The sequence below is a fragment of the Aplidium turbinatum genome, chromosome 2 (assembly GCF_918807975.1).
Source record: "Aplidium turbinatum chromosome 2, kaAplTurb1.1, whole genome shotgun sequence".
NCBI classification, from domain to species: domain Eukaryota; kingdom Metazoa; phylum Chordata; class Ascidiacea; order Aplousobranchia; family Polyclinidae; genus Aplidium; species Aplidium turbinatum.
The window spans coordinates 19,739,631-19,764,563 of NC_137473.1; the positions used below are offsets into that span (position 1 = coordinate 19,739,631).

The 24,933-nt window shown below is 38.4% G+C and overlaps 1 protein-coding gene across 1 annotated transcript; it reads left to right on the top strand.

Annotated features, from left to right (window-relative positions):
- Positions 1-3,741: 3,741 nt before the first annotated feature.
- LOC145764551 (serine/threonine-protein kinase greatwall-like) lies at positions 3,742-24,933 on the top strand. Its single transcript, XM_082576173.1, has 22 exons — positions 3,742-3,968; positions 4,364-4,501; positions 12,842-12,981; positions 13,583-13,671; positions 14,299-14,411; positions 14,918-15,091; positions 15,353-15,473; positions 16,510-16,662; positions 16,959-17,119; positions 17,453-17,579; positions 18,011-18,114; positions 18,642-18,954; positions 19,382-19,447; positions 20,019-20,199; positions 20,615-20,698; positions 20,975-21,111; positions 21,411-21,718; positions 21,893-22,012; positions 22,485-22,752; positions 22,828-22,989; positions 23,088-23,189; positions 23,271-24,933. Exons 1-22 carry the CDS (start codon positions 3,816-3,818, stop codon positions 23,420-23,422), a joined length of 3,366 nt encoding a protein of 1,121 aa, XP_082432299.1. The 5' UTR covers positions 3,742-3,815; the 3' UTR covers positions 23,423-24,933.

A 24,933-nucleotide genomic window follows, 5' to 3' on the forward strand; every position in this document is an offset into this window, starting at 1 on the left:
CTGCAAGCGTTGAATCAATTTAATAAAATCTGAGTAAAAAGATTATTTTTTTTGTAAAAATAGGCTATGTAGAGGGCCGTAAATTATATATACGATAAAATGTTTTGAATTTTACTGTTTTTAGGTCACATTTTTTAATGCACGTCCTTGTGATTCAGCCTACATATTGCCTACTCATTTTTTTGATTTCTCAAATTTCCTATTTCGTCTCAAATTTCCTTATAAAATTCCGAATTCACAGTCACATATTTCCGATGACCGCAAAACAACGGTGTTCGATATGTTACAATAGGCTACAGTAGATGTCTGATTGTTCACAACAGCCGATCAACAAGATAGATTAACCTACGCCAATTTTTGGAATTATCTTTGAATATTACGTTGGTGCAGAAAAATTGTTTTGGAAAGCACATACAAGCCATCGCCGAAAATTTGTACAACAATAACATCCTGTTGAAAATTTAAGCAAGAAAACTCAAAATACCAAAAAAAGAGGATATTTCAGCATTTCTGAGTGTCCTCGTAGGACTATTTATTTTTCTTAAAAAAAGAGGACAAATCCTTTAAAAAGAAGACATATGGTAGCCCTAGGAACACTGCTTTATCGATATATATTTCAAACATTAGGGTTTTTCCATTTTTCCCTTTTGTTGGTGTCAAATTTATATGTTTACTTTGTCGTTCTGTACATGTTTGCGCCAGCAGGAAAATAAAATTGAATTTATATTTTATTTTATTTCTTTGTGCGAATACCAGTTGAAAAATTGGGGAAGTCCCAATAAAAAATCTCGCTGTAATTCTTCAACACTAATTTTCCATGGTTTTACTTTTAGCGGGAGTTTCAAAATTACTGCTTGCAATTCTGTCACTGGGATAAAAATTGGTTATAGCAAATACATCATCGCACTGAATTTTTTTTCAGAAGGTTTCAACTACAAAGACCTTGGCCTTCAACTATAGAAGATTGAAGACTTGGTTATTGTTCCAAACTCCTGCAAGGTGCTTCTGTTATGGTACCCGTATTCTATCCGATCTTTTTCACATGCCTATGGTGTTGAGGACATACTGTCCCATCTCTTCTTCTATTTTTAGTGTGACATATTTCCATAGTAGAAAAATAAAGACAAAACTGAGCAATTTAAAAAAAATTAAAAAATACAGCAAAAAAGAAGTTTGTCTAACAAAGAAAACTGAATTTTTCCACATTTCAAGCAAAGATGGTACCGTATTGAAATTGAACTGATGAACACTGATGAAAGTTTATTGAATTTAAATAAATTCTTTTAGACATGTTCTTCAACTTGTTTTTTGTTTAAATCACATTGCAATGCAAAGTTTTATAGTTCAAGTTTAAAGGGCGGGGAAACCCAAATTAACTTTGCAAGTTTTTTGTTTCAGCGTGATGTCATTGTGTACAACATGCGTTTTAGCAATAAAAAAATCCAAATTTTGTTGCCCTCGTCTCGCTAGGGCCGCTTTTGTTTGATATTCGTTTGCGAGGTCTCGTTGCGCATCAAGCTGTGATTCTGTTCGCTGTGACGTCACAAGGTACATATAGTTGTGGCCAAAAGTTTAAGACCAGACTTGATTTATGACGATTTTTGCATTACTTCAAAATACTGCATCAGATATAAGATGATGCATAAAGATGATGCAACTGAAACAATATATGATGCAGTATTTTGAAGTAATGCAAAAATCGTCATAAATCAAACCTGGTCTTAAAGTTTTGGCCACAACTATATGTATCTTGTGACGTCACAGCGAACAGAATCACAGCTTGATGCGCGCGAGACCTCGCAAACGGGTATCAAACAAAAGCGGCCTTAGCGAGACGAGGGAAACAAAATTTGGATTTTTTTTTTTGCTAAAACGCATGTTGTACACAATGACATCACGCTGAAACAAAAAACTCGCAAAAAGTGAATTTGGGTTTTCCCGCCCTTTAAGAGAAAAACTTGAAGTTTTCACTACTGTATTTAAAAAAACAAACAATAATTCTGTATGTGAAAGTTTATGACATACATCACTCCTCCTAATGATGGCTGTTTTTTTTAATCATGCAATTCATGGCATCACCAATACTCTATTTTAAAACCCTTATTAGCACAGGGATTAAGTACCGTAACTCAATCGGCACAGATGTTGACAAATTGTCAACATGGCATTTCCTTGTATTTTTCTATAGGCTACAAATGTGCTTTTCTCAGCGAAGTTGTTCTTTTAGATGATTTCGTTTTGATGTCTAGCATAAAAACAATCATAAATTCCAATCCGCTTGAGCAACGCACGTTAATGACTGCTCTCCATTCAGCGGCATCTAATGGATGGAATAATTCTCCGTCAACAAGACTTCATCAATCGGAAACTTCACTCTATCAATCTCGGTGACCGGGCCTGCGTCAGTGATTCAAAGCCTCTACATCACAAGTATGCGAAACTGCCAGGATTAAGCTCTGCAAGAAGCTTTCCCAGTCTGAGGATAAAGATTCAATCAATCAATCAGGAGGTCTGCTTTCTATTCAGGGCTTAGTTTTAACATGCTAGCTCTCAGACGAAGCACAAAGAAAGCTTAACAAACAAACAGAATCATGAAGCACAACAAGAAATATAATAATTGTTTTGCATTCCAAGCGATATTGGTTTATTTGAAGTTTTCTGTGTCTTGGGCTAACCTGTCGACTGCAAGTGACACATGCAGATTGAGTAGGCTATGCTTTCTACATCTATAGCCTCTTTCTCCTTTGATACTACCTTGAACCGTGTGATTCAATCGTTGCTGCAAATTTTCTTTTGTTATATGGTTGAGCAAGCTGAAAGGTTTTTTTGACAAAATCTTTTTTTTGTCACTTTCCTATTGTGTCTCATTATGATTGATAAATGCATTATGACAGGCAACATTTATCAAACTGCAATGGATAACTATTGGCTAGCTAACGATTTATTTTCCTCAAGCAATTAAATTCGTCAGTTTTCATCAAAATTGTCAACTCTGCCTTTATGCTTGTTATTATCCATGATAATTGAAGGATTCTTGTAACAGTCTTGACAGTTATTAAAACAGAAAAGTGCGAAGAAGACATCATGAGGACATTCCTGTTTTGTTTTGGTACAGATGAAAATAACAAAATGTGCAAATGTTCATACAATGTTTTTTTCAGTATTTTCACCTCCCTTCCCCTCTGATTTGAGTTGCGATGGTATTTCACATCGATTAGCCATTACTGTTTGTACCATGTAATGTTTTCAAGTTAAACGATTGCAAACTATACCATGAGAGGCAATAAATGATTGGAATTGAAAAGAAATCCGTAACACTATTATTCTTCTAAAGTAAAGTATAAGAACTTGCAATCAAACTCTTTTAGTCGGAAAGTTATTTATTAAATGCACGTGTAATTTTCTTAAAAGCAGCTCCTTAAATTCATATGCGATAATAGCTAGCTATTGCGTAGTGATATCAAATTTGAAACTAGCTATTTTCGAGACTGTCTCATATTGTTTCTAATTGTTGTCAATGCATGTGCTGATAGGGGTTAAACACTTCATAAAAAATATTACCATAGTTTATAATGACATTGATTTAGTATGATACCTAATATTTTAAAGCAAGTGGCTATATTTACGCACATTTCTGAAACTGTATCTTTGGCATACTGGCATAGCATGCTTTAATAAGCATGAAGATATAACAAGTTTTTGAATAGTGTTTGTTGATATCATACTTAATCCAGGATGTATGATCACTTAAGGTTTGTTGTAGTATGCTGTAAACTATTATTGTAGAACTGTTACCAAATGTATGTGTCACTGCCATGAACAACGATGGTAACATAGTAATGTCCATACCTGTGCCCAAACCTCCTGATGTAGATGACTTTGTCATCATCAAGCCTATTAGTCGAGGAGCTTTTGGACAGGTGTACCTTGGTAAAAGGAAAACTGACAACAGGCTCTATGCCATAAAAGTATGTTTAAAACTTAATGTATTTTACAAGGTGGAAGCTAACTTGGTAACCTATTGTAGCAAAGTTTTTTTGCTTCTTTCCTCTCTCATTTCACTATGTAATGTACTAATGTATTGTCATGATATTTTGAGAAAACATATACCAGTGATTTCATTTGATTGCTTTACATTCTTTCATGTTACAGTTGTTTGCTTATATGTTATATTCAAAGACTTTATTTTTCTTTTAACCTGGGAATTAAAGTTGTTTAAATGTATCAAGTTATTTTAAAACATATCATTTTATTGTCATTTTTATTAAATTTGCATTCAACTCCTGAGAATTTATCATTATTTAACATTTTGTAAAGTTTAAAGTTTGAAATTTTGTTTAATTTTGAAAGCATTTTGTCATAGGTGATGAAGAAAAGCAAGATGATACGAAAGAACATGACCAAAAATGTGTTATCAGAAAGAAATGCTCTTGCCTTAAGCAAAAGTCCCTTCATTGTTCATTTATATTATTCATTGGAAACTCATCTGGATATATATCTGGTATGTATGATGAACTGATTCACTGTACATTTTAGTAGAAAACATGGGAGCAAGTCTTTTAGGCGCAGACAGTTAGGCGCCGGTCAAATAGGCGCGCATACTGTGGCGTCTGGATATTTAGGTGCGGAGCACTGTGGCGCCCGTTCATTTAGTTGCTATTCCTAGTAAAGTCTGCAGATTGTATCAGCTTGGCAGGTAGGGCAATGGTTTTTGTGATATTGAAAAAAATGCTATGGTGAAAAAAAAAATGTCATGGCTTCCGTGAGTGAAGCTGCTTAAACCGGCAATGCTTTTCACACAAAATGTTATATTGAACAGAAAAATATATTGTATTTTACTGCGCGTGTTCGGCATTTATTTCTTGTTAGTCCAGGTTTGCGTCGGCGAAAGTTTTATCAATAAATTATTCAAGTTTCCGAACATTACTGAGTTCACTTTTAGTTAAGTCAAATAATAACTATGGTACGCTAAACACCAGCAAAAAATATACCGTAGCTTATATTCAAGCGGGTGGTAGGCTTGAGTGAAGAGTAACTTAGTTTTCCGTCAAAACCCTGACTAGGTATAACAACGAGCAAAGTCGCACCATTATGCTTGCAACTTCTAGCCAGGGTTCACATGCCCTATAGAAGTGCATTCATGTAGTAGAGCGTTGTCTCATACGAACTCGTCACACGACCATTCCATCCCGAGTAGAAGTAATTGCGAAAGATAATAGATTAAGTAAAGGTCCATCTGGCTGCAACCTGTGTTCAGGATGCATAGCAAATGTCCTGTGGAGATGTGCTAATATCAAGAGTAGTAGAGCGTAATTGTCTCGCACCTCATCTCCACACGCGCATTAACAAAACAACATATTTTTCTGTTCAATATAACATTTTATGTGAAAAACATTGCCCTACCTGTCAAGCTGATACAATCTGCAGCCTTTACTAGGAATAGCACTTAAATGAACGGGCGCCGCAGTGCTCCGCACCTAAACATCCAGACGCCACAGTGTGCGCGCCTATTTGACCAGCGCCTAACTGTCTGCGCCTCAAAGACGTGGACCCGAAAACATTCACATTTGAAACATATTTTGGGAATTTTATACGTTGGTAAGCTGTTTTAATAGTAGCATTGTCATTTGATAATTGCTTATCGATATGTTGAAGTATTGAAACACGATGATAATTAACTACGCAGGCCTCGAAATTCCGGCGGTCATGGCGGACATGACCTCGAATGTCTGCCGAAGCCGACTCATTGGTCGGTCATAAAGGGTCCACGTCTTTTAGGCGCAGACAGTTAGGCGCTGGTCAAACAGGCGCGCACACTGTGGCGTCTGGATATTTAGGTGTGGAGCACTGTGGCGCCCGTTCATTTAGGTGCTATTCCTAGTAAAGTCTGCAGATGGTATCAGCTTGGCAGGTAGGGCAATGCTTTTCACACAAAATGTTATATTGAACAGAAAATATGTTGTTTTGTCAATGCGCGTGTTGAGATGAGGTGCGAGACACCGCTCTACTACTCTTGATATTAGCACATCTCCACAGGACATTTACTATGCATCCTGAACAGTGGACACAGGTTGCAGTCAGATGGAATTTTACTTAATCTGTTATCTTTCGCAATTACTTCTACTCGGGATGGATTGGTCGTGTGGCGGATACGTAACTACGTATGAGATAACGCTCTACTACATGAATACATTTCTATAGGGCATATGAACCCTGCCTACAAGTTGCAAGCGTAATGGTGCGACTTTGTTCGTTATTAAACCTAGTCGGAGTTTCGACGGAAAACTAAGTTAAGCTTTACTCAAGCCTACCACCCGCTTGAATATAGGCTACGGTATATTTTTTACTGATGTTTAGTGTAGTTATTATTTGACTTAACTAAAAGTGAACTCAGTCAGAAAGTTGAATAATTTATTGATAAAGCTTTCGCCGACGCAAACCTCGACTAACAAATAAACGCCGAACACGCGCATTAAAAAACAATATATTTTTCTGTTCAATATAACATTTTGCGTGAAGAGCATTGCCGGTTTAAGCAGCTTCACTCACGGAAGCCATGACATATTTTTCTGTTCAATACAAAATTTTGTGTGAAAAGCATTGCCCTACCTGCCAAGCTGATACAATCTGCAGACTTTACTAGGAACAACACCTAAATGAACGGGCGCCACAGTGCTCCGCACCTAAATATCCAGACGCCACAGTGTGCGCGCCTATCAGACCGGCGCCTAACTGTCTGCGCCTAAAAGACTTGCTCCCGTCATAAATAACCGCCGCAAAATTCTTGACAAAAATAGAGCTAATGCAGCTAAAAGATATTTCAAATTTGAATTGTTACAATTGTTTGTTTAACGTGAACAAATACGGAGCTGAAACAATAATAGTACAGGCAATTGCTTTAAATATCACATTAGGGTGGCCAGGGCTGCGATTTTTGCCTTTTTTGGTGACGAGGTCACTCGACACGCGCCATCACTATTCGACAAACGCCGTGCCTTACGGAAAAAAAAAAAAAAAAAAAACGAAAAAAAAACTGAGAGAGGACTAAACATCGTCAGGTCGAGGAACAATCGGGGGGGGGGGGGGCATCACGTGATCCAATCATAAGAGTGCTGACTTACGTAAACTTTCCTTCGCCAGGTACTTCAAAGCAAGGTCTAAAAGCGACGCTTCACACGAGAAACTCCCAAGGCGTCAGCGCCGCAATTTTGAACTCTGCGGGAGAATGCTTTGATCGAAGTTCCAACGCCTGGCATCAAACATTTCGCAACACACGTTTCGTGCTATTTGACACAACGGGTTTCTTTTATAGATGAAATAACCTAGGCTACGTTGAGTTGTCAACGTCTATGCCAGTTTGTATTTCGCAGTTTGAGCTAATTAACAATATTGCTCTGGTAAAATGACTGTTGGATACTTGCTATGAAAGTTTTTCACATGTAGAAAACAGCCTAGTTTCCGACCAGACGTTCAGAAATACAGATGAAAAAAGCCGCTATTTTTATGGAAAGGAACATTTTGAACACTGCGGGAAAATGCTTTGATTGAAGTTCTAACGCCTGGCATCAAATATTTCGCAACACACGTTTCGTGCTATTCAACACAACGGGTTTCTAACTTTCTTTGAAGTAGGCTACTTTTACTTGTCAACGTCTATGCAAGTTTGTATTTATGTCTGACTTATGCACTTGTTGTTCCAAGAATGGAGAATTTTTTTGCAATGTGAATAAAGAATAGTAGACAGATAAACACGGTTGCAACTCGACTTCCTTCCACTAAAAGGGTTTCTGTGATTACGTAATGGGCGATTTTGCACTTGCATTCACAAAAGCACACAACCTAGCTAGCAAAACCCGTCGTTTTTACATTGATTCAACGTCTGTAGACGAGAAAGCGAAAACGAGAAGCAAAAAATATACTAGAGTAGTCTATCACGACCGCACTGTTTGATTTGTTGTGATGTAATAATACCAAAAGTAGCGATACGCACGCTGTTACGTTAATTCACCTTAAGTAACTCAGGGAGGAAAAGTAAGTTAATTTTGGGTTACCTTCAAAGTAAGTTAACAGCACAAATCGATTTAAATTTCCTGCAGGGTTATATTGCGTAAGCTACCCAGACAGCAAAAATCATCATTTTACATTGATTCAACGTTTACAGACGTGAAGTCAATGCAAAAATAACGAATTTTGATGCCTGCATATCACTGCCCAAGAAGAAATTTACGTTTGTTTTACATTAATTCGACATCTAGCGACGTTGAATTGAATTATCATAAAATAACGTTAATTGTTCAACCAGGTACCGGTAACAAATTAATAGCTCACTGCGAGATGATTGCCTCGATTGACGTTTACACTAACATAATTTCGGCACAATTGGGACACTGTGAGCAAACACGAGTCTGTTTGATAAAGAACTAGCTGTCAGAATCGGAATTATCAGATACTGTATCGGAGGATGAGGTTGTCGCTTCGTCACTAGAATACTTGAAGACGCAAAACTGCCCGTTCATGAACGCGCGATGCCATATGATCAGAAGCATTACTTTACTGCCCAAGAACCATTTATCGAATTTCGTACTACTTTTTTAGCTTGACCCCGTAGCTTTTCTAATTCCAATTTGTTTCCGTCATAAAATTCTTTACAAATTTTGCAAAATACCACACTAACTTTTCCTTCTGTTTGATAATCTATAGCAGGTAAATTCTACTTTTTAACTGTATCTTCTTTCACTATAATTTATATTCGCAACGACATCGGTAAACAATAAGCATTCGATGAAAAAATAACTTTTGCGTAACAATAAGCCGGTATTTATAAGGTTGCAAACTTTTTACAGTTCACAAGAGCATTGTCAGCGCATCAAATAGCTTGCGTGATGCTCTGGGCTACCGCCGTGTGACACGCGATGAAGAAACGCATAAAATTTCGTTTGATTAAACATTAAAGCATACGGCAATTGCCGCCGTAATCCAAGGTTTGTTGATTTGGCGACGGCAATGTTTTTGCCGTCGCAGATACAAGCTAATTTCGAGGGCTGTATACATGTCCGGTAGGTACATAACTTAGCGCTTGATACTCCTTTGCAATCACTCAACCAATGTGCGATTAAAAGCTTAAGTAAGTGACTCTGATACCACACAACTTGTGCGGTAACTCGCGGCCAAACGCTTATAATCTGACTCCTGTGACGTCATATTACTATTCGACAAACAAACGCAGAATTTTTGGTCGTTCGACAAGAAAGAAAAAATCGCAGCCCTGAGGGTGGCGTGGTTAACGAGCTGATGGCAAAAGTAGCCATTTTTACATCATTTCAACACCTTGCAATGTTGCCTTGAAATAAAGTTGTCTGAACTTTTCGTTAGGATATGTATTCTAATTTTAACAATGAGGATTATTGCGTTACATTGATCGTTTGTTAAAAAGAAACGTCACAGAGAAGCAAGTCTCAGCTGGGTTCCGCACGTGCTTAGGCGAATGTGGCGACCTTATTCACGCTGATACTGATAGAAAAAGAATTTCTGCATGGAAGGGAGCGTGTTAGACTAACACTATTGTGTTAGTTAGTTAACACTAACACTATTGAGGGCTAACACTATTGATATTGAGTCACTGATGCGCATTTGTCTGGACGGTCCTGAGCTAGAGATTTGCGACCCCGCGCCGGCAGTAGCCTAATCGCTTGGCATAACGATTCTATAACGCGAAAACCACGGAATAAGTGATCGTAGTTGTTTTTGTAATAAAGAAATCTGGATTGTTGTTTTCGATTGTGTTTATAGCGTCGTTACACGACTGTCATTAACGCACTGACTTATTTGCAAGCAATCTGCTCCAGTATACTTCAGGGTCGGTTAATTAAGCCATCAACCATTGTTTGTTTGTTTGTCATATCTTTATCCTGCATTGCGGGAAATCGGACTTGAGCGCTATGCATCGGTGTATGCCTTCCGACGTACCCCTGACCCACGCTGCAGCCGACGGCAATGTCTGTTTTCGGTTGTCTACTCTACTTCTGACTTAAATTTGGTACTACCCATTACTCGAAATCGATCACTGGGTAGAGGCAATTATCGTAAAGTTTCTTGCCCAGAGAAACAACAGCAAGTGCGGGTGGCTGGAGTCGAACATGCAGGCTCTCGACTGCGAGCCCAACGCGCTAACCACTCGGCCACTGCTGCGGACATTGCAGAGTTATTCTGTTGTAGAAAATCTTCTTCTACAAACACGACTACACTATACTGTATTGTGATTTTGCGCAAAATCTACATGCAAAAAATATGTCCGGTTGAGATATTAAATGTCCGCTGAAAGGGCCAGTCCGGTAGGACAGGCTTGACCGCCGGAAAAAAGTACAAATTTCGAGGCCTGCTACGGTATGTCTGTTTTTGATAGGGGTACTTGTTTATGCAATGCGATGTTGTCTCTGGTTTCAAGGTTTTATATAAAAAAAGTGAAAAGTGCCTTTTGTCTCTAAAGTGATCCAATATATAGCCTAATTGAAACACGAGTACTAAAGATATTTACAAACATAAAAGTAAAATACAACTGGAAGTAAGATGATGTCATAACCAAATTGTACAAAATTGGCTGAATGTAATGAAATAAAACATAGGGAAGTTAGTGTTGAATTTTTTTTTTTAATGTAGGAGTTATTTTTAATTAGAACAACACTACCTATTAGTTTTATTACTGTTTTAAAGTAATATTTAGCAGTTTCAATGCATGGTATCTTATTGCATCAACACATTGCACTGTAGCTTACTGTTCGTGGTGTATTTTCTTGTTTCAAATATTAAATTAGTTTTATGTTACAAGTGTCTGTCTAGTGAAACATATTTGGTGGGAATTTAACACTGGAAAACAAAAATATCTGCACAAGGCCAGATAGTTTTAAAAAATTGAAATAGAATTTGCTCCAAATAGTCTCACTGTGAGTGGTCCTTGCGGCAGGTTGACCATGCTCAACTGTCTCACACTGAACCAACCAGGCTAGAATGTTAAATACCTGGCAAAAATGTGCATCTTTGCCTTGCACAACCCAAATAAGTTTATCAAGAGCTTGTTTCAAATCTTTTCATTTATAAAATCATTTTGGTCTCGAGCACATTTTACTTGTGTTTTGTTGCCTCTTCCTTTTTTAATGGCAAGTGATATTTTTCGCTTTGATGATCTGAAAAAAGCATTAACCGAACTAAAAATTGTTTATGCTAATACTGGTAGCCAAATTTGTCTGTACTTGAAAGGTTGGAGAGATTATCATAATTGTGGAGTGATCAAGTAAATTTTGAATCATAACATACCGTACATATAGTCTTTTGTCAAGCTATCTTGCATTGTCAAGTTATTCATCTCGTTTCTGAGTCAAGACCAGCGTTGACATTTTTGCATGCTCAAAATCACAACTGAACCCAAATAGTCAAGTATAACACTGGTTTTTCAGCTTTTGAATTTCTTGTGATGTTTTTAGCTAACTCAAGCCTTAAAGCAGCCGGCGGCCATCGCGGCCATGGCCGCTAAGTAGTGCTTGAATGACCGCCGGTGCTACCTTCTCAGTCGGCCAAGTTTGGCCGCCAGTTTCTTCTAGCCAATCATTTAATTTTGCAATAGAATGATCGTGGGTTAACTGTCGAAAATATGTAGTATCGAAGAGTGACGCAGAAGTAGGTCAGCGCGTTATAATCACCACTGTTGCATTGTGCGGGAACATTTGCTATTGTATGTATGAAATATATCCAGCTGCGATCACCAGCTGTACCCGCGCATTCGCAAATGCGTGACGTGCATTCCATTGTGCGCGATTAGTAGCGTTAATTACCGTGACGCGAAACCACAAGCTGCAGGTTTGCGATTTTTTGCATGATCATAGAGCAGTACGAGACGAACATAACTGAACAAAAACAAGACAAATTTTCCGCTTATTAAATATTACATGATCTAGAATAAAGTTTTTAAAAACCTTCGCGCATTTGTCTGTTTGACTAAGTCTTGTTTGTAATTCCCGACGTTTATTTTAACAAAGTGTTAATCTGAAGTGCTAATTTACATCAGCTGGCAATATTGTCATTTTTATGTCGATGCAATGTTGTCGAACATTGAATCGTTGTTGAAAAGGAAAACTATAGTTGACATCCGAGGGAAAACGCCTGTCTTCATAGTTGAGAAATGTTCCCGCTATGGGTTCACAACTTCACACCCTATGTGGTGACATCATAACGGTATAAATGGTTAGATTTTATAAAAGGCGATATTCGGTAATGCAGTTGAAACAATTTACTGAGCAGCTGAAACAATTTAGTGTCGTTAGATGGTCCCGCAATACCGGATTACAATCTCGATAAAGCAGTTATTGCGTGGTACAACGATTCTATTGCAGGACGTCGCCCAGACTTCAACAACGCTAAGTGATCATTTTAGCATTGTAGCAAGTTTAAGTCTATTTAGTTGTGGTATCGTTATTTGTATTTTGGCCTCCAAGCGCGCAGATTTGGCCGCCGAGAAGGAGCTCCCGGCAGGCCACGATGGCTGCTGGAAAAAAATATGAGTTAAGGCCTGTAACTATATACATATAGAGAGAAAGAGAGACGGAAGAGTGTTTTGATTGAGCATTGACGCAATGAATTTACTTGCACTAACTATACATTCAAGTTGAGAGCAATTTGTACTTTGTATTATAGTTATGTTTTCTTAAACAGTGTTATAGCTTAACCTACTGTATATGGATCCAAACCACTTCCTGGCTTTGTGGGTTGCTTGATATCCTGTCATACTGCAGAATTGGCCTTCCGAAAAGTATTTTGTTCAAAACTTTTAACACTTTATTGCTTGGCATAGATCATGGAATACATCATAGGTGGGGATGTAAAATCATTGCTTGCAGTTCTTGGGTACTTCGATCAACCCATGGCTGTCTTATATGCAGCTGAGGTAACCATGGCATTGGAATACTTGCATAGTCATGGCATTGTTCACAGGTTTGTACGTGTAGTTAGATTGTTCAACCACACACAGCTAGTGGTGGTTCAAGTAACAAAATTTAATTGTTTTAGTAATTTTTAACAGAATATATACTTAAGTAGCTGTAGTAAATCAGTGATTTTAGTAAGCGACCTTCAGCTCTAAGAACATCGAAAAATCAAGCTTGTTACAGCACACACATACTCAATCACATCTAATGAGCGAATACCGATAGTTGCTTATTTAAAAAAAAACTTTCCAAAAAAACAATAAAGATCAAAGCTTTGGCATCGAGTCTTACGCTGCTACAAAGAATTTATTTATTCCTTAAAGCTCCTTCATTAATTTGTATGCTACTGATCAGCCAGATTTATGTTTCAATGTTTGTCTACTATAAATACTTCACTATAGATAGGTTTATTTTATTCTGTCGATACCTCCTGAAGACAGTCAGACGAAAATCTGCAGCTTCGAGCTATGAGCAACATTCTACTCTCAACTTATCCTTTCAGATTTTTGCAATGTTATAAAGTTCATCAAAAATAGTTAAATTGTTATAACGCGGTAGCCGGTACATAAATAACATGTTTTTGATTTCCCATTAATGTTGTTGATTAGAGATCTGAAGCCAGACAACATGCTTATAACTGCACAAGGCCACATTAAGTTGACAGATTTTGGTCTTTCCTCTGTTTCCTTGGATCGAGGTAAGAGTACCCTTGTTCACATTGTGATAGTTGAGTTTTAAATTCTGACAATCTGTTTTATTGCTTGAAATTATAAGTTCTAAACTATTGTCGATCATTTGTTAGAAATTAGTCGTTTCAATTCTCCAGTTACCGAGTCTATGATTGATTTATTATAATTAATTTATTTATTAGTTGTAGTTGATCATGTGCTTTATTTTACGTTTTATGTGACTACTGTACTGACTAGTGCTATCATTTGAATACATAGATTACACTTGTTTACATCACATCATTTATTGCGCAGACTTCGAGAATAATTCAAATCTGATAATGTTCTTCGGTGCTTTCCAGCATGACTCTTTCGGCTATTTTTTATTTATATATAATCATCATCATCGCCATTTTCAGCATGTGGTGGCCACAGGTTGTGTTTTTATTGTGATTTATAGTCAATGGCGACTATAAATCACAGTAAAAGATGATGCAATAATTGTGGACAATGTGCATTGTGCAATATAGGGCAGTTTTGCAAATTGTTTATTTAGTTCAACTTTTAACTCCAAAAAGTCACACCATTTTCATGTAATTGTTTTAAACTAGCAATATATAAAAACTTTATAAAGTATCGTTTTGAATGATATGTAGACTTAAACATGTCGGACATAGTGAAGACCCCATCTACTGCATCGAAGTTGAACAACAAGGAATATTTCCGTACGCCGGGTCAGGTTCTGTCTCTTGTCTCAAACTTTCACTTTGTGAGTTATTGATTGTTTGCTGATAATCTTGTTAATTAACTTGTTCCGTTTTAAATTGGAAAATCTTCCAATTTACCATTTCTTTTTTTATTTATTTATCGACTTCACTTTTGAATTAATTATGCTCAATGCACTGTTTGTTATGCTTTTTGATGCCACACTTTGCGTAGTTTGTTGTATTAATCTGAATGGCAATTAAGTATTTGATGTAACTCGTATGTTTATTAGTGTACCGCCTGCATTGAATCATTAAGCTTCTTTCATCTATTCCTATGTAATTACATTGTAGGATAATCATGTTGAGATTTTTCTTCAGTCGGTCACTCACATAGGCTACATGTTTTTGCCTCTAACGTACATAATATTTCCACTTAAGACATTTTGCGATGGGAATTCAACGTTAGTTGACACCCACATAGCAAAATTTTCCCACGTGAAGTGGTGAGATTTACTCAGCGTCATACTCAGCTTGATAATGATGTGTCTCAACCAATCTTGCATTGCAGTACTCCCCCAGTCGTGGCTTGAAAAGCCCGTTACTGATGGGCCGGAAAAACAAACTATTACGGCTCGGTGGTCGACGATTTGCATTTGATGAACTGTCCAATAACCATTGTTATCAACCACCAGTCAAAAGCCCTTTAATATCGTCAAAAGAAAACATTTCAACATCAACTGTGGTTTGTAAATTCTTTGAGTATGTACTTGCTTGTCACAGATTAATGGTTTTGTTGCTGGTTACATTTTAATGAGTTTTACGCTTCAGAGATTTTTAAATCGTAGATATGAAAGAGTTTATTTTACTATTAAAGTATAACATTTTTGTCGCGTGTGAACAAGACAAGCAAGCCGCCTGTGAGCAAGCGTTATAACTTCATGTCCATTGTCCAATTGTCCATTTCGAAGTTGACTTGAGTCTAATACAATAGTTTGTTGTGCAGCCCCACCGAAACCTTCTTCAAAGTGTTTGTACCGAGAAAGAAACAACCCCACCTGCCGGCGAGAAAGAAAATGATGAGATAACCGACACTCCGGCACGTGTGGCGCTATGCAGAAGCCGAGGTTTGAGCAACAATAGCAGCTTAGTTGATAGCTGATATTAAACTACATTGGAACAGGTTAAGATATAAAAATGTGCCTTTTTTGATACTGCTAACGAGGGAGTCATCCTTAATGTTTTAGTGTAGACAGGAGTAAATGAAGCAACATTTACTCGAATGCCCTGTCCTAAAAGCAAGGTGCTCTGTACTGGATTTGGCCGAGTTCAACGATAGAGCAAGAGTTTGCGTGATGCTCTGGGCTACGGCCGTGTGACACACGATGAAGAATGTTTTTACTGTTTTAACGCAATTATATTCTAAATTACATATGGATGTAGGAGTTTCTGCACACTTATTTCTGCTTATCTTGTCACTCACGCTACTACTAGGTTGTGCACAGCGAACTTCTTCAATGTTCGTTTTTTTTTTGTTCAAACTTCTGTCTTTTCCTCAGTCACGGTTACATTCATAGACATGACAACCGTTTAACAAAATATCACTGAATTTTATTCCTGCTATGTACTTAGCATCGAATGAATGAATTTAGGATAATAACTGTGCTCAGCTACGCCTCTATACTTCTGCGTTCTATTCTATCCTACCCACGGTCCCAGAGGCTCTCACGACCAACGAACGCCTGAAGTAGCTTGCCTCATCTCAACAGCGCCGTAAAAACTCACGTTCTTACTGACTCGCTGAATTTTCGTTTGGGTTGTATTGTCGGAACTATAAGCCCGGCAAAAGCTAGAAGATTAAAGACTGTTTTCAACAGCGCCTTGGTTTAATTGATAGACTTATCCTTTAAAGAAAAGAAAAGGATAAAGTATTTAACAATTGAATATAACTTAAAACAATAACTACAATGTCGCAGCAAACCGTATTTCACTTTCTGCATTAGTTACATGTAAGTAACCTACATGACGGTTGGCGGTGTTAGGATAGAGCACAACAGAGTTATTTTTTCTCTTCCCGTCCACCTAATCTTAGTTTTCATCACTCGGCATAAACCTGGTCACGACCCACAATTTCACCGGACCATTGATGGGTGGCTTGTTTAGGTTTTGGCTCAATTGCTGGTTCGATTACGTCGATTCGTGAACTTATGTCGCCACAGGAAGAGCGTGGGAATGAAAGTGACCAGGATGAACAAGGACAATCCGAGCAACTGAAGACAAGAAATCAGAAGCTGAGTGAAACAACTGAGAGCATGAGTAAGTATCACGCTATTTAAAAATCAGAAACCAGCTCACTGGACGAGTGGACACAGTGAGTTTAAGTCGAGTAATATTGTGGTGACATCGCAGACCCTAGCAGTTGTAGAATGTAGAGTAGTGACTATATGTAGTGATTTTGTTCGGCTTATGTTGGTCTGCGTGCACAGTATCTGTTTCATTTTCTGTGTGAAAAACAGCAATGATGACACCTGCTCTTTGTCATACGCTTCGTTGAAGTGTAAAGTTTTTATCAAGATTAATTGTAACCATGGATCATCTTTATGTTTGCCCAGTGTACCTTCCTCCCACGTGCATCACACCAAACATCGAAGCAGTCGTCAGTGGATCATCTGTGTCACCAGAAAGTGCAAAGTCTGCAATCCCTAATGAAACCTCACAGCGACAAGTGGCGGCCAGCGCAAGGCTTGCCCAAGACGATGTATTTGAGACGCAGGTTATGTAACCAACTGGACAGTTGTTCGAAACTGGCGCGTCTATATAAACTGACCATTGTGTGTTTCATTCGCTTTATTCTGTTGTCAGTGTCAGCGGATTAAATAAGCAATCTGTGTTTTATATAGCATTGTTTCCATCGCAAATATGCGTTGCTCCTTCACTAATCCGTTTCTGTCATTTGGATGTTTTGCCTAGATTTATCTGCATGCGCTAGATTTCCACAAACGAGCCTTGCATTTAATATGGGAAATATTTTCCTCACCCAAAATACCTCGACATCCTGTCACTTGTTATATTTTATCTGATTTTATAAATGTTTTGTATCTCATAGGAAAGGGTGCCCCTACAATCGCGCACTCGCAAGCAACACCAGCTTTCCTCCGACGAAGACCACAGCGAGCAACAAGAACGTGGAAGCATCGTCCATTCTATTGAGAACCAAGCTCTCGACTCCGGTGGTAGGCTCAATTTCATTTCGACCCCCCCCCCCCCCCCTATTACGTATATGAAGTGGATAAATTACCAAAGCCCGGTGGTTCCGGCCAAAATGTTGCCTCCGGTGCATCACTATTCACTACCTATCTTACACATATGTTTGAATTTGTTAGATTAATATTAACAAGTTATTGAGATGAATGTAACTTCATTGTGAAACGCAACAAACCGTTGAATAGTGCAGATTATAACTTATTATAACATCTTGCGATAGATTAACATTACACAAGAATTAATTTTTTACATGCACAATAATTGATGTTTCTTGTTTTTGAATTTGATAGTGATTTAAAAGCAATGATTGTAGTTTGTTGGTAATTTAGCAGAATCTAATGTTATTGCATTAAAATATTTTGTTGATAGTTTATCTTTGACATAAAATTTTATTTGTCAGGCCTGCCTCGGTATCCTCTCCATCCTTCTAAGAGGAGGAAGATGCAGCTCCATTCATCCAGCACTGGACTGACCACGGACATTGAGAGTTTTGCCATAAGCGAGGTGAAATGTTTTTACCTTTCTTGAATATAAAGCTATCGGTATCAGTGAAATTAATTTTGAAAGGTCAGAAAATTCGTTACCGTTAAACATTCGTTTCATCCCTATTCCCTATGCATGTTGGAATTTTTTTAACTTGCGTTCATAGTTAAGGTAAAGATTGAATGTTATTATTTTGTGCTGGGTAAATCTTTTCTGGGGGCTGACATTAACATGGAACATACAACCTCATTTGGAGTCAATATTTTTTTTATTGATTGTAATGAACTGAACTCTTGTCAAGTTGTATTCTTGTAAAACTTCTCGATGAACACTTGTTAGTCAGGTCTGATCCGAAAACGTGATCTCTACTTGTATGCTAGTGGTTGAGTAGTTTCGATTATTTCTGTAATGTCTAATTTATATTTTGATTTTGCGTTGCAGGATCAAACATACAATATTTCTATTGGTCTGAACAAATACAATATCTCATGTAACTGATGAGCTGCATTGGATTTGCTCAGGTCTTCACTAAGTTAATGGTTTTTCAGCATGCTATAGAATCGCACCCAGCGAGTGATGCTTTTGTTGGAATCCTGATTAACAGCGAGGCACGATGCGGGCCGCAAGTGACGACTAGATCCTCAACTGATGGTTTTGAAAACGAGCATTATGTGAAGTCGGACGAACACATTGAGATACAAATTGCCTCTGAGGATGAAAAGCGTCATTATCATGATCACAATGCATCATCCCATGAAAGATCTCGCGTGAGGTCTTTATCTTCAGAAAAAAGCATCTCGGACATTGATGGAAGTTTAAAAGAATTATCATTTGAAGACAAGAGATCAAAGAGTGATCAAAGTAAGTTATTGATTTGGTTTTGTGTTCGCCACCAACGTTCAGAGTTGGCTGAGAGCTATTTGACAACGTTCAGAGTTTGTAATACAATTTTGGTAAATAGGTGACTTTCTTCAACCATAAACAGATAACGCCAAGCAACCACACGGCATTTAACATAATATATTAAACTGAACATAAACTATAAACTACGAACGTTTCCATTCATACACATTACACATGTTAGCTATCATGTATGTTTCAGAGTTTGTGTTCACCATCAAATTCAATTTCATTAAACTACTTTTTCCCTGTTTTTTTTTAGGTTTACCCGTAAAATCATGGGTAAAGCTGGGGAAAACTATATATATTAATTAAATTGCATTTCCGTCAAACTATTTATCGCGGTTATGAAATGTTATTGATTCTTTTATTCGTCATATTTTTCTAGTGAGCTCATCATTATTGAGCAGCGGTGGTGAGTCACCGAAGACAAAGTCATTCCTGAAGAACGAAGGTGTGACGCTGTGCTCTTGGTTTGGTTTCAACTTTTCTAGTGTTTAACGGTGGGATGGCGCAACGGATAAGGCGTTGACTTTCCAATTATGCAAACCTGGTTCGACTCCCGGCTTCAGCTGGTTGTTGAAAAACACCGCTCACCTCTACCCAGGGTGTAATAAATTGGGTGGGCGTAGTTGCTGAAGTAAAGGCAGCCGAGAGAAAGGAACTGGCCACCCTACTCTCCTTAGTGCCGAAGGCTTAGTACAATGAGAACCTTATCTTCTTATTCCCCAAAGCTCAGTATCTGAGTATGGGACCTTTACCTTACTCTGTTCTCATCCAGTTTTGTTCTATTAGAAGGCCACATTGTATCCATCAGAGGGCGAAAGAACAATTACGTTAAACACTAACGTTGTTGCTGCGTTGTTGTTGCGTTGTTGCTGCGTTGTTGCAACAACGTTCTCATGTTCAAATCAACAACGTTCAAATCGGTTCGCCGCAATGAGAACATTGCGGTGGACCGATTTGATTTGGATTTCTGTGACTACACGTTTTTTTTTGGTCACTTATTCCCACCATGTAAATAGGTCAAGAGTTGACCCACGTGACCTTTGAACCATGGATTTTCCACTCCTCTCCCAATCGCAGTATCCTCTTTCCATCTATGTCCGGCGCTATCCCACAGCATTCCACTCCTGATCATGATGGCTCCGTGGAGGTTGTCAGAGGCATCGAAGATGGACCTTATATTGACCGGCACCGTGTCAAGTACGAATTAGCCTTCCATGGGTCCATATGTGTGTTACGTTACTGATTTATTTTTGAACATTTATTTATAATTTTTGTGACGCACTTTTCTGTTGGTTGATGTAATTATGTATTAGGCTTGGTAAATTTAAAAGTTTTCAGTGGAAAGATGAAAATTGGCTGATTGATGGATGACGTACGATACATTGACTGATGTATTGGGGTTAGCTCCTTTGTAGAGAAGAACACCCCCTTTGGTTACGAATGTTTATAGTCAAAGTGAATTTTAATAAATCTACGCCATGGTGTTTAAATTACGCGTTGAATATTTGAGAAATAAGGTGGCAGCATATTTTAGCGGTTAGATACTATTAGTTTTGTTGCCTGCAACATTGTTACTGTTTCAATTACTGTAAATAAAACATCTCTTTTTCAGTGATTCGTCGTTTCTTGGTGGTCGCATTAATACTGGAAGGACGCCAAGTGTCGAGAGTGGAATTACTGGTCTGGACTCCACTGGGTGGGGCACTTGTTTTGAATTGTTTAAGTTTAGGCTCGTCTTTGCTGATGTTTGAATATCTCTAAATGATCTACTGATTGTATTGACACTTGACAAAAATTTCTAATCTCAAAGTTTTTATTTTTGAATAAGAACGAGTGACATTTTTGTTGTTGGAATTTGAAACTTGGTGACTGAAGCTGATCTGGTTTGAAAACTAAACTGGATTAAGTGAACAGCCATGAAAGTAGTGGCCGTTGTGATCATTGTTGCGTAACTTTTCGGTTATTGTGACAGAATGACGTCATCCGTATCACCCAAGTCATGTGATCTGGCCCCTTCTTCTGACCATCCCCACCAGATGAACGTTTCCCCCATCAGTTCCAGCAATAACATCGAACGCAGCTGCCACAGCGACGATGACTTTGTCTGCAGTGAGTCTTAGTCTCTTTCAACGATTTGATTAGTTGGAAAAGTATTTGCCTTTACAAACGTTAAATGTTCAGCACTTTCAAAATTTTCTGATTGCATTGACTACTACAGTCAACGTCATTCCGTCCGGACATGGTAAGCTTGAATATATGAAAACTAACAGCTAAATTTTTGTGTAGCACTTACGCTAACAAATTTAGCGACCACCTGTTGCATAATACTAGTTCAATGTACTATCAACGACTTTTGCTTTTTTAATGTATTTTTTTTATGTTGTTTCATTAATATTATGTCATTCCAGGCAAAGGGAGACGCGGCCAACAAGTATTAAGTCCGGTCTTGGAATCAAATATCTTCAGTTTGCATGACGACGCTTCGACGAAAGGGAGAGATGGAATGAAATCTTCGCACCATCGCTCTGTCACTTGGAATAACTTCACCAATGATGGTGTTGCTCCATTGGCTTCTTCAGCATCTGATGGTGGGTTTCTACCTGACTTCCACGAGAAGTTGATGTCATCGGATGAAGAGGAACTAATGGAGCCTACTCCGCTTCCATTTGGTTGCCATGGCAACAAGGAGAAAGAAGTTGAAGAATTATATAAAACAGTGAGAACTTTAGTGTCAATGACCCTTGCTTACAAATGCGCTCAGTACCTGAAGTTTTATGTGTTTACTGTCTAAGCACTCGAGCCACGTATGTGACAATATTCTTGCACCCTGGAACAGTTTTCCTTTAAATAGTTAATTAAGTTTCAATTTATCTTAATCTTTGTGTCGCAGGATACAGCTGAAAATAATGACGCAGCTGACGATTTCGGGATTCCCCTTTCTTATATGACGTCACACCCGGAGGTCTCCTTTGCCACCCACGAAAGAACAACACCTCTGAGGGCGAAGGTTGTTGCTGTTTCACACAAGCTTGCCAACTCAGATTTGTGTGTGTGTTGCATTTCACAAACGTTTAGACCCGTTCAGACATGTTGTGCCTTGCCTGACTGTGGTGCAAGAAAGCGAACCCTCTCCCGAAGCTATAATTTGAGAATGTTAAACTAGAATGTGTTACATATGAAAATTAGATAATGCGACCTTAGTTGAGACGGAGTGCTATGGTCGTTTTACCGAAGCTACGCCTGCTTTATTGCATAGCACCCATTTTGAACTTTCATTGATGCTTTTACGTTGTGTGTGACCAAACGATATACAATGTTGCTTCTTGGATCCCCGTGTTGTGTCCGGCCGCATTGTGACAACAGGGCAAATAGTTGTGTGACGTCATCGTGATTTTTCGCTCTTGCTTTCGTTTGATCTGTTAACATTAACTTTGCTTTATTTTTTATTTTTTTATTTTGTCTAACTCGACTTTATTTTGCAGATTTCCCCCCAACCCAACAACCCCACTGCTAAGCTTCGATTTCAAAGTCCCATTACCTCCCCATTCTCACCCCACACCCCCAAAGGAAACAAATTGATTTCCAACCGTCCTGCCACTCACTCCTTTCAGACGCCAAAAAACAATAAGATCTGGAGCAGCGTCAACAATTTATCAACTAGTTATTGCTTCACTCCCAAACCAACCCCGTTGCGTACACCTAAAAGTGTTTTAAGGAGGAGGCCATCTTTACTAGAATCTCGCTTGTGGGGTGAGTCACTAGACCGGTTTATTTTTCACAGACCGTAGTCGAACTATTTTAAATATTTTTTATTCTTGAATTTAGGTACCCCCGATTATTTGGCTCCAGAGCTATTGTTGCGTCAGAAGCACGGTCCGGCTGTTGATTGGTGGGCATTGGGGGTGTGTTTGTACGAGTTTCTGGTTGGCTGCACACCATTCGCTGATGCTAGCTTGGACAAGATCTTCGCCAACATCTTAAATGGAAGTGAGTAAGCAGTCACAGGTGTTTCCCACTTGGTATTGCTTCAACTTAGATTGTTGGTTTAAAGCAGTCGCCAGCTGTTAATCTGGAGTTTAATGCAGAGAAGGAGTGGCCAGGTGAAGATGAAAGCTTGTCGAAAGAAGCCATGAAGATTATTAACCTCCTCCTGGAGAAGAATCAAAACAATCGAGGAGGCTCCAAAGGTGCAGATGTTACGAATTGTAAATTTATGATCAACAGTTAGTAAATACTGCATTTCGACAAATAATTTCATATTTTTTTAGAGATCCGTAGCAGTCCTATATTTTCATCTCTTCCATGGAACAACATCTTTGAGGTGGAACCGGAGTTCATCCCGCATCCTGAGAGCGACACGGACACCGCTTATTTCGATCCTCGAGACAAAACTCGTGACAATTCTGTTAGCAATCTGTGACTTCACTTTCGTCCCTTTCCTTTCGGATGTGACGCAGCTGGGATGACACACGTTGATTCAACATTCATTGTGCGTTGGAGTCGATCTTTATTCTTGAAATGGGCTGCTCTTTGAAGATTTCGTTACCCAGTCACGTAGAATGGACAAATTTATTTCGAATATTTACTCGGCAAGCCCCGAATTTTTCCCTCCGGACCACCGCTTTCCATGTTGTACAAAGAAGATGTGGAAACCAAGCTTTCCAATGCATAGTTTTACTATGACGTCTTCGCCATGAAAGGTTTTCGTTTCGTAGCAAGCATTTCACTGTGTTGTCGTCATTACGTTGTTGCACATTCGGTTGACGCGATCTTTAGTCGCAACAGAGCACGGGAGGGGATGGATCTACCTAAATCATTCTTGTATGAAGCCAATCTCAGTCTAGTCGCATTGTGCTGCTAAGCTATGAAAACAAACTACAGTACATTGGTCGGGGCTAATAATCTAATGGCGAAATAAAAGTGGGTTTTATATTCCCAATACAAGTGTTAAAATATGAAATGATGCCATTTTCCGCCCCCTGACATAATTTTTGTTGCAAGCCCCTGTCACGAAGTGTGACAATTCAGACCACCCGAGCGCGCCATATGAGATTTAAACAACTTGCAGACACAACTTTCCACAGGCCGGGAGGTATGAGCTGTGCGACTTCAAAGATCAATCCCTGCAAACTTTCCAACACTCCAAAAACTATGTTCTTGCCAATGCCAGGAATAGACACTAGACATTCAGCTAGTTCAGTTTCGAACGCTGGTATTGTGGGACTGGTAAATCCTGGTAGTCTGCTGTCGATCTATTTTTTTTTCTTTATTAGGATGTTTTTTTGTAACTTTATGTTAGGGATCTGGCATAGTAAGGTTGCACAATGCACATATCAAATCCCACAATCTAAATCCAAGTTGTATATTTGGTTCAGTGGCTTTGGATGATGGAACGCCAATTTAAAAATCAATTTTGCTTTAAAATTTCAAGACATCATGTTGCTCTTTACACAGAAGTTTTGTTTGCACTGGAACAGTTGAGTAGGCTTAGTCGTAGAATAAACGTCACATTTTAATAGATTTGTTTTATGAGGAAAATTGTTGGGATTGCTTTACGAGTTTCTGATAATGATTAATCGGTTAATATTAGTGTTAGTTCTCTCATTAAACTTTAAAGTTAGTTTATTTGGTATTCTAAGGTCAGAGGGTCCCCACTGAAATTAGAATTTTTTTTCCTATTTGTGTTTGTCACAAAAGATTTGTAAAACTAATTTCACGTCGAGACAACTTGGTGCGCTCCAAAGACTTAGTGAATGAGCTACGGACTGGAATTGTTTCGTAGTCTGGTCGGTTTGCAGGGTTCATGGGTGGTTGTTTGCAGCTTATCGAATTTACTGTTTTATTTGGGTGTTGTGTTTATTTCACGCCATGCTTTTGTTGAACAATTTCTGTCCTAGACTTCATAGAGAACAAATAAAACAATGGACTATG

What these genes read in the sequence shown, in the direction of transcription:
- LOC145764551 (XM_082576173.1), top strand. Translation starts at nt 3,816, where the DNA reads ATGAACAACGATGGTAACATAGTAATGTCCATACCTGTGCCCAAACCT. An exon ending in ACATTTCAACATCAACTGTG is followed by an intron (nt 15,092 to 15,352) that starts GTTTGTAAATTC and finishes TTTGTTGTGCAG; the next exon opens with CCCCACCGAAACCTTCTTCA. An exon ending in ACTGGTCTGGACTCCACTGG is followed by an intron (nt 20,699 to 20,974) that starts GTGGGGCACTTG and finishes TTATTGTGACAG; the next exon opens with AATGACGTCATCCGTATCAC.